Genomic DNA, 14,655 nt, shown 5'->3' with positions numbered 1-14,655 from the left:
TCACATTTCTACTTCTCCCTTAGGAATACGTGCATACCCCTTCTGAGTGCCATCCTGTGTTTGTTGTTTAAGCAACATGTAGAAGAAATCCCTGATGTTTCACCAAGGCATACTTAAACTTTCAGCATCTGTGGTTCCAAAGCAACAGACAACCTTCAGAAGTCTGAGATTCCATGACACACGTCATTCTGAATGCATAATTTTGGACCAAAACTCCTGAATTCCTTTTTTTGCTGCTCGTGTAGCTGGCAGCACATTGCCCTCAGCAAGGTGCCTTAGACAATCTGACTTCCATCCCATTCAGTATTCATACAGCTCTCTAGTGTATGGTCGGTGCAAAACCAAGCCAGCAGGGAGCAGAGCTGAGGCACGCTGCCCAACAAGAGCCGTGGTTTAACATTCACAAGGCACACACTAAGCAAATCATGACATGCCAGCACACCCAGTGCACAGCCAGAGTAACTATACACAATTGGACGTTAGAAAAGTTCACTTGATAATCCAGCTAAACCATACTTCAGTCATTCCAGACCCCTGCATGATGCTCATTATTTTAACCAGAAAGGCTGCTTAAGGTTTGGCCTCCTTTCTTCCACCAGAGTCAGAGTTTTTCTTAACCTTCAAGAGGATGGCATTTCCAACCCGATTCCACAAAAATGCACAAAGAAAACAAACCAATAAGAAAATAGGGCCATAAAACAGCTTCACCCACACCTGTGCATTTCTCCCATTGCCAAGTGCTTTGGCAGAAGTGCACCGTACAACTGCTGGGACGCTCAGCTGCACCAGGGCTGTGTCAGCTCTACAGTGGGACACAGCACAGAGCAGCCAACAGGGCTGTAACACTTCAACTCAGCCCAGTGCTATGGGTGCATGCACAACTATTTCCTCCCTTCAGGAGCCTGCTGCCCCACGGTCAGTAAGGGGGATCACTTAGTGCTTAAAGCTGACATTCTTTAGTTGACAGCTATTTCAAACAAGGACACAGGACAAGACTGATGCACCACACAGCCGTACAGGTACGACCGATGTCTGATTTGCGTGCATATCCACGACTAAGAGCTGTGAAAAGACAGACAGAACCAGGGGTAAGACCCACCTTTCTTCATACAATAATGGCCTACTGCAAATACGTCAGAAGAGAGGTTGCTCGCTACAGAGCCAGAGTCAAGCAATCATCAGGGAACTCAGATTGGCCCACCAGACTTCTGTAACACAACTACTGCAACCAAATTCAGCAGACAGCTCCTCATTTTCAGAGCAGAAAGTGCTTAGCCCTGGATTTAACTATGCCAGAAGAACAAGTTGTTGTTTCAGTCCAAGAAGGCAGAGAGAGCAGCCTCCCTTCTCTGGAAAGACTTACTGCACTTCTATTCCATACCAAAACGAGGGTGATCAACAAGTTCATCAAGCCTCCAGTAAACAGAAAGTGCAATCCTCAGCAATGGATACACATCATCACTTTAAGGGCCAAATTTCTGCCTTGTAAGTAACCAAGAGCATCTAGAACAGCAGAATAGCTGTGAAAACCCAAGCAGAGTCATTTTGTGAAGTAACAAAAAACAAACATTTCTGAATAGTTCATTTACAGGTGGCCAAGTAGCAACTATGATATTTAAATGCCATCTCAAGCAATGGGCCCTGGGCCAAGTTTACACTGCAGCTTATTTAAATGACCGACCAGGTTGACAAATGTTACAACAGCAATACTGTAACAAGGCATGCTCGCTTTGACTGGAGCCTCAGGTAGTGAACACTGCGTGCAGGGATCTCCCATCAACTGAAGAAATATGCTTTTGATCTTTTACTCAACAGTTCCGTGCCCTCCCCGCACACCCAGTTACAAAAGATGCTAAACGACCAATACTCAGAGCTAAGAGCCAGCTCACTACAGCTCAGGAAATGTAAAGGCTTACACGGAGGCGGAGCACACAGGAGACATGTAATTTGCTGGCATAGCATCCTACAGGTTAATGGGTCACCTAAGAGAAATGAATGAAATGATGCTGGGGAACAACAGTACTGGGGTACAGCTTCAGATATTGAAGAAAAAAGGCGTTCTGTTGGAAACCACAGTCAATGAAAGCCTCACCTTTCAGTGAGATACAAAACCCGATGCTTTAATTGGTGAGAAACGATCAGACGCTGCTAGATCTGATCCCTGTGCTAGAAAAGCCACGACTAGTTTAGATGACAAGAAACAAGATTTTAGATATGAGTACTTTCATCTCTAAAAACACAACTCCAGAAGGCTGACCTGCTTACGACCCTTCAGCTGATTAATAAGTCCTTTCCACAGGCACGAAAAGCACTGAGGACTGCTGAGACTGACTCTAGTTAAGCCTTTTTATGTAAGCTGAGAAAGCCTCGGGCCTGAAAGATACTTCTGTAAGCATTTCACGTCAGTAGTGCAACCACAGAAGATGAGGAAGCTCAGGTATTCACTGCATCTCTTTGCCCATTTAATTTTAATCAGAAACAGCCCGCAATGCCATGAGTTAAGCACATCAACTCCAGTCAGTCGGTTAAGCGTCAATACAACCCTCAAAACAGAAGTTTATTGAATAAAGCTGAAGAGCAGTAAACCAACATATGCATCCACCTAAATAAAAAAATCCACGTATTTACAAAGTTCAGTAATTGTATAAGTTGTTCACATGCAGAGAGTAATGCACAGGTTAACAGTTGGTAGTGTTTGGATGCCATAAATACTGAAAGCAGTGAAGTAGATAAACACCAAACACATCGAGTTTACCTATAGGCCAGTTAACTAAACAGTGACCTGGTCCCCCACAAAGATTCACACATTCTAGTTTAGTTCCCATATTTTAGGCACAAGCAAGTTTGATAGATAAGAGTAACTGTAGCAGTTCACGGTGAACTAGGGACTACAGTAGCAAGTTAATAGACCCTCTCCTCTACAGCACCAGATGATGAATTAATCGAAATCACACGTCAGAGAACTGAAAGGGGACAAGAAGTTAAACCAAGTTCAGACTGAGTGCAGGCAGCACGTAGTGTCTGTGCAACAGCTGTACGAACAGTAAGGCCGTGGTAGTCCAAACTAAAACTGATTTGTCATTACTGATATGGACAAAGCAGTGTTTTCAACCAAAGTAACGCAAACTCCACATTTAGGTAAGGAAGAATCACACACAGTGTGAGGCAATGCAAGCAGGTGTATCATGTATTTGTATACACTAGCAAGCTACACTGACATTACTGTATGAACAAACCAGTCTTCACAAGTCTGTCCCTTTAAATATATTGAAGTCATTGAGAAAGTAAAGCTACAAAAACATTACAATCTTTAGTTTATATATACTTCCCTACACTGTAGAAGCTAGTCAAGAAATAGGATCGATTCGTTGGCTCTCTTGTGCTTTGACACAGTTGAACATTTCACCTTGCCACTTACAGACTTTGCACATGGTTACATCAAGAAAGCAGGCAGCTCTAGAGTTGTCACAATAGCTGAGATGTTTCATAGCACCAGGTGAAACCGTGCCCAGCTATTCATTGAGCAGGAGAGACACTAGACAATTACATAGATATTGTGCTAAAGGTCAACAACCGACTCTATACAAAAACATCAGTAATTTAAGTGTCATGCAGCCGCTCAGAATGTGTATTCTGGTTTCAGATAGAGATCACTAGAATCCAAAGATAGAATCATGTGTTTGAACCAAGCGATTTGTTCTCATGCTGGAATACTCCAATTTCGAAAGCTTGACAGAACAGTCCATTCCCATTCCCCAGACAAATGTTAAACAGAAGCAACAAAATGAGTTTAAGCAGTTGACTCTCCTAATTCATCATGTTTTTTTCTTTTAAGTGATAGGATAAGATCTCAGCTGTAGATCAGTGATGCTGAGCTATGTCTTGTGCTCCCCTCTGCAAACAGTATCCATTTCTCTGCTAAATACACACATCACATGCATTTGTGAGATAAACTATCCCACAACTCACGTTTAAATGTTTTCTAACTACTGTATGTGGCATCTTACAGAATCTTAATGCTGTCAAGCATCAGCATCTTCAAGCCACTAAACACTAGAAATAAAACACTTGCTGAAAATCATATAAAAACCTGGCCCTGAAAAACCAGAACAGAGTGTACCATCATAGTTAACATGGTAGATTTTTTTCTTAAAAAGCCCCCCCACGACCCTCCCACCGTAGATGGTTGTAAAATAAATATTTGTGCTGACTTCATGACAACTCTAGTTGTTTTGTGACATAATAGGAATACAAGTCTTCAGCAGTGCACATGAGAAATGAACTGTGAAAAGGCAGATTCTTGTTACAGGATTTTCGGGTTATATCTCATTATGGAGGGAAGTGGACAATTGAGATTATGGCCAACTGGTACTGGAGATTCCAGGAAGACTTCAGCTTCTTCTAGACTTTGAATGCTGAATAAGCCACTGAAGAGTGATATCTGAAGAGAGAGAAAAGTTCCATATTCAAGTGCTGAATTGTATTTGCATAACCAGCATCACTTTGGTCTGCCCACAGCCCCAAGTACACAAGAGGACTAGGCAGCCCTTCCCTAGAGGGTGGTCCAAGACAGATTAACAGAATAATATCCTGAAAGCTTGCTGCTTGTGTTCAGGTCCTGTGAAAGCCCAGAGCCTTGCAAGCAACACTTGAAGGAGCTGCAGATGCAGGTTCCTCAATCAACCACACCTCTAAGAAAGACTTCCAGTGATACCTTGGTCTTGCTCACATAATTACATTCAGATAAACATCATTATTAAAGACAGTCTGACAGCCTTTACTGCCTTCTCCTAACCTGATGGTAGCAAAATTAGTTTAGCCCCACAGTACAAGGCATAGAGCTCTTCTTAATGCATACAGTTCTAGGTTAATAGTTACCTATATTATCTTTTTCTTTGCAAGAAATTGAGTAGCAGCAGATTTCTCTGTCCTGAATAGCAGCAAGGTTCCTATAAAAGAGACAAAGTTAAAACACACAGCTCCATTACATCAAGCACACTGCATTGAAAATCTAAACTGCTTCCACTCCATCATATAACTTGTTTCTGTACGATGTTTCATCTACTTGCTACTGTGTTTTCTACTTATAAATAGCTTCTTCACCTAACATCCCCACGTAAACAAATTCATTGATGAGTTAATCTCCTCAGAAGGGTTAGACTTACATCTTCTCAATTAGCTGTTTCTCATCCAAAGCATTAGGAAGGTCTCTCTTGTTTCCAAGTACTAGAACCTGAAATTCAAAGCAGAAACAGTTTCAGCTTTGTTTCTATTGCTTTGTTTGTTCATATCTTAGGAAAGCAACAGCCTACACCAGACTATTAAATCCAATGGAGGAAGAGATTCAGCAGTAAGCCAAGCTGAGAAGAAAGGTTGACCTAGTTACAGGGAAAGAAGGTGTCCAAAAATACTCTTGTACAGAAAGCAAGTATGAGATCAGCCGATAAAAGTGAGAACAAACTCAGTGAACTGGGATCTCCCAAACTGACTGAGTCTGTACAAAGCTCTGGTTAGCATCTACCACAGCAGACCTAGCAGAGCACAGCTCCATACGGCAGAACAATCTACTCCTCCACATTTTTTGGGTGGCACCAAGTCAAGAATGATCACTGAAGTACTTGGTGAGGTCAACAACTGGATTTTAGACACTAGGATCAGATATTGCTTAGAATGCTCACACTATACTTCAGAGTTCAAATAATCTTCAGTGGCACTAGGATTACGTACAATTTTCAAAGACATTTAACAGTGATATGAGACAAATTACTTACAGGGATTCCTTGTAACTGTGGCTTATCTAGAAGATTGTGCAGCTCATTCCGAGAGGCTTCTATTTTTTCACGATCTGCAGCATCTACCATATAGCTTTAAAGAGAATTGAAGGTTAGTTTAGCAAGACCAAACTACTCCAGAACCAGCTGTGTGCTATGCAGTCAGTTTTGAGCACGTGTGAAGCTTTAAACAGAGCTAGGTCACCTGAGCAAAGAATTTGGTTCTTTTTTAAAGAAATTCCCCATGATCATGTAAATGGGATCCTTCCCATTAGACTACACTGCCACCCAAGTCAAATGGGAAATCACGTTAGCATGTGGGATTAGACAGCAATGAGAAAATAACCCAGCTTGAGCCTCGAACTCAAAGGCAAAGAAGTCACTGTGGCTCAAGCACAGTGTCAGAATCGAGTGCTGTCGAGCCAAGCGTGCACTGTGAGGCTGGATGCAGAAGAGCAAATCTGCAGTGAAGTAGAGCCAAAGGAAGATGACACTTACACAATAGCATTAACTCCCCTGCAGTATCGCTCCCACATGCTTCGGAACCGGGGCTGCCCTCCTATATCCCAAATCTCAAGTGAAAGGAAAAAAAAAGGTAAGTTCAGCCATGCGCTATATTTAAACGGACAATATAAGAAGTCAAAACTGTTTTCTTCTTCTCTTGTGCCAGCTACAAGACCTTTCACTTAGAAATACTCTACGAGCAGTGAAAATACAGCTGCACAAAGCTTACAGCCCCAATAGCACACAACAAAAACCAGAGCATCTTGTACCAGATGCACTGAACACCCACATACTACGTTTTCATGGAAACATACTGTAGAATACATGAAAATATGCCAATTTAAAACCCTGCTTTTGACTACAGCCTTGAGCAATACTGAGGAGTAGAAGAATAGGAAATCTGTGCCCTGAACATGTGACAGTTCACTCACGTTAAAGCCAGACAGCACTTTTACAGCACTGCTTTAAGCAGTCCATGCATCTGGAAGTCAGTTTCTCGTGTAAGAAACCCTATTAACAAACAAGTGTATTCTTAAGCCATTGGACAGACTCAGTTGGGCCTTTTCAGTCTCCTACATGTGTACCAATAGTGGGAACAAAACAGAGCAAGCATTTTTAAACTAGATCTGAAGATAACTTCTTATGAGTTTGAGAGTCAACAATGTTCACATACCTTTATTGTTACATTACCCTTTGTCACTTTCCTCATGTTGAAGCCCACAGTAGGAATCATATCTTCACTGAACTGACCTGACTGGAGAAAGAAGAAAAGTTAAATCCAGCACTTAGGCAACTAGTTTACATAGCTAGAGAAACATGCAGCATTTTACTATGTGCCTCCCAGCTGAAGGCTTCATAGCCAAGAAATCACATGTATTACATCGATGCGTTTCAGCTGAAGCTTGCTTGAGGTCAGTCACAGAGCTTCTTACAAGGACTTAAATAATCCTTCAAGCCTCGAGGCAGCCAAGGTAACAAAGTTACTCGAGAGAAGTTCTTGACACAGTTGAACAAACAGCCAGGGCAGGTACAGGAGCCAGCTTCTGCACTACAGGATCTCCTGGTCACCTGGAAGCTAAAATACTCAGATGTCTCTCTGATGCAAGCTACTCTTACAGAATTCAGAGTAATAAATCACTTAGGGGTAAGGCTTCAAGCCACAAGCATGGACCAGATACCTGAAGAGTCTTAAGAGACAGCAGGTGGAAGGACCCGACAGGTCTGCTTCCTGTAAACCTCTGTGCCCACCTTGCTCAGCAGTGGAAAAGGCAATCAAAGAGTAAATCAAAGCATTACAACCCGACGCTACCAGCTTAGCATCACCTTAAGCTCTGAGATAACTGCTGCAAAACAGTGTAACATTAGAGAGGCTCTGTAACAGCAGATGTTTCACTCTCAGTTACACTTTCACGCTGTGCTACAGATAAAAGCCAAGCTCTGGTAGCTAACCCAGCGGCCACAACAGGCCTTATCATCAGCAGCACAGATTTCTCCCATGCAGCCTTGGATCTCTGGCAGAAGGTGAATCTCAGCCACTGTGGGCATTATGCATCTCACTACATCCGTTATGCTTAATAGAACCAGGCGGCCACATCGGATTTGGAAAGAAAGGTCAACTCAAATGCAGCCAATTGCTTCATTAGGGCTCAATACCACAGCAGTAGAAACTCTGCTTCTCCCAACCCAAACTGCACAGAGAAGCCAGTGTGAATGAAAAGCCCTTTCTGTGAAGCAGCAAGCATTACACCCGACAGTTTGGACCCAATTGCTCACAAGCTGGAAGAAGCCAAGTCTGCGTGGACACGCTTAAACCACATCTTTTCAGCGTCTGCTGCCAGAAGACAGCCAGCCTGTAAATACCAAAGCCTTGTCATTCACTTGTCACTCACAAACCCATGCTTTCAGCTGTTTGTTCCCCTCCACACCAGAACTGTGATCTTCCACCAGCAAATCAAAGCCAGAAGCTCTGCACAATACACAGACTCCAGTATTACCCTAAGAAACAACACCATCCGTATGTTCTCAGTTGACTTCTCATCTCATTTTGGCTCATTTGCCTAACTCTTTCAGCTAAATGGCACTTTGCTCTCACTGCTGACCCGCACGGCAAATACATCCAGGCCTGAATGTGAGGCTAGCAAGCAGCCTCCTGAATAGGAGGTCATTTTTCCACATTTAGGATCTGCTTCCCAGATGTACAGCTACACAGATAACAGCCTTAAAAGGCATCTGAATTAACCCAGACCTTAAATCTAAGGAATGATACTGTAAGAACCAGTCAAAAAACAAACCCCAACAGATTAAATCTCATAGACAGCTGCTTTGCATTCCCATTAGAAAGAAGTTTCAACTGCTTAAGCTATACAGAAGAGCATAGCAATCTCACACAGCACTGCTTCAGAGCCCAGCTTTCCTGTGAAGTTTAATAAAGCACGCACACAATCTGGATGCCTGTTCATTAGCTTCCCACCACCGCCTCCAGAGCCCGCTGCCCAGCTCACCCACTGCAGCCATCCTGATGATGTGCAGCTCAGCAGCAGGTGGGTAAGCACCACTTCCCTGTTTGAAGCAGCTCAGCCCAAAGCCTGCTGGCCTTGCCTTTGAAGGGTCAGCTTGCTACGGTTGCTCAAGAACCACCACATTCCTGCCCCTGCACTCACACCTACACCCACACCTCCTAACCTCCATCTCCAAACACTCCCTGAACCTCCATTTATCTGCTGCTCCAGAGCTCCACAAGCTGTTAGCAGTTCCGACTCAGATGCTCTCAGATCCTCCAGCAGACAGCTGTTCAACCAGCAGTTAATGCTCTCCCACAGCCACTTTAAAATACAGATCCCTTCACATTAAAGCAACTCCTCCCTTCCCACACGCTTACAGCCGTGTTGAAACAGCTGCCACGATCCATCACAGGCTTTCACAAAGTCTTCAGAAGAGCTGCTGCACCCCATGCTACTTCCCAAGCACTCCATACCCGTGCTGTGCACCCAGGTAGAACAACTTGTTCACACTTGGAGCCATGCGACTGCGGCGTAGCAACTTGTGTTTCAGCTTTTTATACCTTGCTCTGTAGGTGAGACAAACCAGCGCTGCTCGAGTGACTTTTTGAGCTGTCAGAAGCGGGATGAAAGGGCAGCAGGTGCTTTTACTGCTCCATCTCCAAAACACAAGCAAGTCCTTGCCCTGGAGGAAGATTGGAGGCTGCGGGTTCTGAGGAGGTGGGCACAAAACGCAGCTTTGTGAGGCACATCCATCTTCATGTTCTGAGTATTTCAGTGAACTTTTGATCTCAACTTGAAATGCCTTATTCATATGAGTGCAGGTGCTGCAGTTCAGCCAGCATGACTGGAGGAAGTTGCCTTGTCTTTTAAGGCAGGTCAAGAGACAATTAAAACAGAAAAAGCCAAGGCACTCAGCTCTACCTGCATGCAAAAAGCTGTCACAGGGCAAGAAGAAGAATGTGCTGTTCTTAGTATACAGCTCAGTTTGAGTCAGGCTTCTCCCCTGCCTGCTTTCCCCAAAGCACATTACTCAGCCCTAGTACTTATTTTCACAATATAATGTTTTCTCCTTCTAAAACTGACGTTTGCTTTAAAACAATTTGAGAAGAACAGAAATATTTTCTATTCTCAGTCTGAACATGCTTAGCTGTTGTCACACGCAGTAAGCATTGCTCAAGCACTCAAGGACAGCAGAGCAGCTGCTGGCAGACCTAGCAGTAGCATCTGTTTTCAGCGCCCACAAATACTCCAAGAGGCAGACACCGTATCTCTTTGAGGCCTCTCAGATCAGCCCCGTGCCCCAGAAGCGATTATGAAGAGGCCCTCAGCTCTGCAGCCATACAGACCAGGCAGCATTAATGGAAGCTGCTGAGCGAAGGTCACAAAGCTAAGTCTTGTCCATATGTGAGAGATAAGATGGAGACTAAACAGACCAGATTTCAGAGGCCATTGTGCAGAAAGAACCTGCATGATTAGCATGTGAGTCTCCTGGTTTCAGGGATGTTCCCTTTGCCATATTCCGGGCTATTGAAGAACCCAAGCATGATATATTAGAGACTTAGTGCCACCCAATTCCTTAGGTCAGGCGCTGACGTTCCACAAAACTTACATGAAGGTTGCTGAAGATGAGAATTGATGTTCAACAGAAGATAGTACAGCCACTGCTGCAGTGACTGAGATGAGCTACACACAGGTGCTCTCTAGTATTTCTTCTTGGCACATCCAGGTACTGCAGTATGCCTTCAGTTGGTGCCTCACAACTAACTACAGTAAAGCTCAGTGTGGAACTGCCCCAGTTACAACCTTGAGCCAACAGGCCGTATATTGCAGATCAGGCAATAAATCACACCAAATACTAGACCTGAAGTACTAAAATGAAGGGAGTTCTTAGCTAGCCAGAGGCAACAAACCAGCCTTATGTGTTCCTTGCCCACCCAAGGGACAGTTCTTGTAACAAGCTGGCATGGGAAAGATGCAGGTAAGGTTTTACCACAGGGAAACAGAAACCCTGCCCAAGTATCAGCCCACCTGATAAGCAGCAAAACTGCTTCCAGCCTGGAAGTAATTTAGGAGTGCAGGGCAGACACCTACATGCATGAACCAGTTTTGATTCATCCCACCTGTGTCCAATACAGTCAGCGCCAGCTGCTGCACAAACCACAGCATTTATGAATGCTCTCTCTACACAACAACCAAGCCTGTTCCATCTGTTACAAGTGAGCTAACACCATCTCTGGTTCAGGGCTGCACTACACTGAACTTCACCTAACAGTTCATTATTACAGGAAAGCAACAGACACCTGAGTACTTTGCTGGGCACCAGCCAGCCCAGCCATAGTCAGCATCACATCAGCCCTTGCACCACACCTCAGCCTTCCACGCTGTTTCCCTGGTCAGTTCCTGTTTGTGCCTGCTGTAGCAGGGTCTACTGACAACTGTATGTCAGTACAACCGCGTTCACAAGGGCTGCTTTTATCCTCAACTCTGTCAGGTTGCCTCTGAGGCCGCACTGCTCTCCCATCAGCCTGCTCTCTGCTTGCTCAGCCCAGCAGCAGGCCAGAGGCAGCCTTGCCAGCCAGCTCCCACTGAAGGTTTCCCCTGAGAATGAGATGGCAAAGTGCCAGTTATCGTTACAGATCATATCCAGAAGGGTAGATGAGAGCACTTCTGACAAGGATTTAACCTCGCATCATCTACCACCACAAAAAACGTGCTAGGTGAGGAGAGGTGTTTGTCTGTCTCATAAATACAAAGTTAACAGTGAATCAAGCTGCTGCTAACTCACCGTTTGTCTCAAGTCCAAAGCAAAACAAAAGATACTGTCTCAGCACCCATCTTTCTGCAGCCACAAGCTACAATAAGAAGACTGCTAACTTCCAGCAGGTTGTGCATATCAGACAGCAGCACAAATCCCTAAGCAACTTGAGCAAGTAATTGATCTTAAGACTGGAGTTCTGTTTCCTGCATCTCCCCTAGAAATTCTTTTAATCACGAAACAATTTAAGGCAGAACTCAAACTGTAGCAGTAAAGCTTGTATTCCCTTCTTTTCTCCTCTGGCATGGCACTGGACACCACTTCAGCTACAACAGCTCACCCACACAGTCTGCAGTCAATTCAGCATTACATAAAGCCACCCCTACCCCAATCATCCTATGCAACATTCGTAGCCTCTACCAAGAAAGTGCATCATATATGGGCAAATCAGCACTCCAGTTTCTGCAGTCAATTTCCTTCTCAAAATACTTCAGCATTTCAACTACTTGTTGTGATCACTGTTGGTTTAGAAGTCCTTGAGACTTAAGTCCCTGAAACGGCTTCACAACAGCATTTCTGTGAACGGCTGCTGAAAGCAAAACAGCTGAAGTCTACACAAACACACATTTTTCCTTCCCCAACAGGGACTTCAATGGCATACTTTAAAGAACATGGAGCGCTATCATGTAACAACCACACAGAAGTGAAACAAGCTAACGAGGCATATTGCTAGCTAGAAGTCACTTGTATAAGAGCTTGAGACACTTCACACCTCCGTGACAACCATGCTGTCTTCCCCAAGTGTTACCACTTGAGGTCCTTGTGCTGCTTAGAGTGTGATACGGGAACTCCAGACTGGGACAGAAGACCAACACTGAGATTTCAGTCACCTATTTCAGACCACTTGGAGTACAGCAAGCAAGACCTCACAGAAAGCATTAACTGGAGCATGAGTCACCTGGTATTAGCTTTATTACCTAATGAAGTGAGGCAATCCATTTCAATAGACTTGAGCAATCAAGAAACCCTTCACTAAAGGAGGCATCACTTCTCACTTAAGTGCTACAAAGCTCCACATGCACCCAGGATCCACCCGGGTGCTTCACAAGGCACTAAAGCAGCAGTGAAGCCCCTTGGAACAATCTCTTTCCATAGTCCTCCAGCATAGCTTTATACCAAAGTTTGTCATGTGGACTGAAGGAAATCCCAGCTCCCAGCTGCCTAAAGGAATGTTTCCTTCAGAGGAGTTTCATTTGAAGTCGCCTCTTTCCAGAAACCAAGGCCTCATTCGAAAGCTTGTCAGATATTCCAAAATTAAAAACCATCCACATCAATTCAGACTTTGAGAGCAATCCCACAAAAGGGGTCGGGGCAGACAGAACAGACCAAGTTTAGGGTAAGTCTGTCCCTCCTCACCACTGCAGTCCTCCCCACCGACCAGACCATGAAGTTTTAGAGCTGCAGCGCCCGATGCCTGGATCAAGGCTCAGTGTGCAATGGGGAATGCTGCTCTTCCATGAGGCACATTCTGGAACTGAACGGCGTCCCACCACTCCCCAGCACTGCCTGCCCGCAGCCTGGAAGCCACCGGTTTGCTTGAGTCATGTTGCAGTTGCATCACATGGCAGTGGAACTCAGCTGTCTGCCCCATCTCCCCATAGCAGCACGGCTGTGGCCTGCAGCTTTGATGGCTCCGATCAAAGCCTGTTGACAGGCACTAGCTGCAGAGATGCAAACAGAAGATTCTGCAGGCTCCAGAAAACAATGGCTATCTCAGGCCCTCAGATAAGAAGTTCACAATTTAAGAGGTGCTACTGAGATGACACGCAGTTTCACTGAGAGGAGCCACAGGCCATCCACATTATGGAAATTAAAACCGGGAGGAAATGACATCCTCCCTTGTGAGCAAGTTTACTCATGCACATGGAAAACTTATGCTAAATATCTAATTAGAGACAGTGACTAATGGGGAGCCTTAGCAAAGCAGAAGCTGCATCTAGCTACAACTATATTTCTCTGCTATGGTTTTTAAACCCACTAGTCAAACTAAATTATAAACTGAGTGTTTGTTCACACCGAAGGCACAGATACAGTCAAATCCTGCTCCCAACCTAGAAAGAACATTCTAGAACCGGACTGTTGGCTCTCCACAGCCTTTCCTCTTCAGTGGCAGCCAGGAGCAGTATCAAGCCTCCTAGGTAATGGGCTTGAGTTTTCCTTTAGTTACATGTGCCTGATCTGATTGGGTACCCACGCAAGGCACAAGATTACATTAGGGAGTTACATTAGATTAAACTCATGCTGTCAAGAGACTGGTAACACTCTTCTGTTAGGCAGAGCACAACCCTGAGCCACATCCTGCCATGCAATGCAGCTCTTAAAGCTGGTCTACAAGGCTAACACCTTGCTGTGTCATTCCTTTCAGTTCAGTTTGAATCAGTTTGAGTCAGTGCTGGAATCCCAGCACACAACAGCTGCTTCCATCCAAACCATTAACTGGTCTGCAGGGAGCAGGTATTCTTCTCCAGCACTCATCTACTAACACACACTCTGAATTAAAGCCCAGGCAGCACAAGGTTAGCTCTTCATGCCACGGACTGAACTACTCTTTCTGTAAGAGGCAATATCATGCTGACAGCCACAGTTGATGCTACTAATTCTTTAAACCAATAATAAAGACGTGAGCAAGTCCCCTCACTCTGTTTTGCTTAAGAGACACCAGATTTCCTAATTAAAAGCTTCAGAAATGTGACTTGCTACTCCCAAACGTAAAACAGTTAACGATGCTGTGCCTTACACATAATGACTTCCTTATTTCACTTAGTTTTGCAAGCCTGTTTGAATGACACTTACTCAGATAAATTTCTGGGTGTGAACCTAATAAGCAGTTGAAACCTTGCAAGCTTCAATCTCCAGAAAAGCAAGCTGGGCACAGTTGTCAGCTTTGCTTTTAGTAATGTTGCCACCTGGGACAATCGAGAATCTAGACAGCTTAAATGCTCTGTAGTGCCTCCACTAGTTTCACAAATAAAACCTCAAAGTGGATGTGCTCCAAAACACATGAAAGTAATAGTTTGACATGGGCTATCACCATCCTACATGGGCTATCACCATCCTACATGGG

At 44.4% G+C, this 14,655-nt stretch overlaps 1 protein-coding gene across 1 annotated transcript in view; it reads right to left on the bottom strand.

The window, feature by feature from the left end:
- Positions 1–2,632: 2,632 nt before the first annotated feature.
- ARL8B (ADP ribosylation factor like GTPase 8B) overlaps positions 2,633–14,655 on the bottom strand; it is a 13,403-nt gene continuing 1,380 nt past the window's right edge. Inside the window, exons 2-7 of the mRNA XM_042880919.1 lie at positions 6,949–7,029; positions 6,270–6,343; positions 5,772–5,865; positions 5,166–5,233; positions 4,879–4,949; positions 2,633–4,441 (exon numbers count right to left, since the gene is read on the bottom strand). Coding sequence (XP_042736853.1) covers positions 4,392–4,441; positions 4,879–4,949; positions 5,166–5,233; positions 5,772–5,865; positions 6,270–6,343; positions 6,949–7,029 — 438 coding nt within the window. The 3' untranslated portion in view covers positions 2,633–4,391. The remainder of the gene's footprint in view (positions 4,442–4,878; positions 4,950–5,165; positions 5,234–5,771; positions 5,866–6,269; positions 6,344–6,948; positions 7,030–14,655) is intronic.

This window comes from Lagopus leucura, unplaced genomic scaffold (genome assembly GCF_019238085.1).
Source record: "Lagopus leucura isolate 7727_CA_CO unplaced genomic scaffold, USGS_WTPT01 Super-Scaffold_100028, whole genome shotgun sequence".
NCBI lineage: Eukaryota > Metazoa > Chordata > Aves > Galliformes > Phasianidae > Lagopus > Lagopus leucura.
This window is presented reverse-complemented; position numbering and strand designations above follow the sequence as displayed.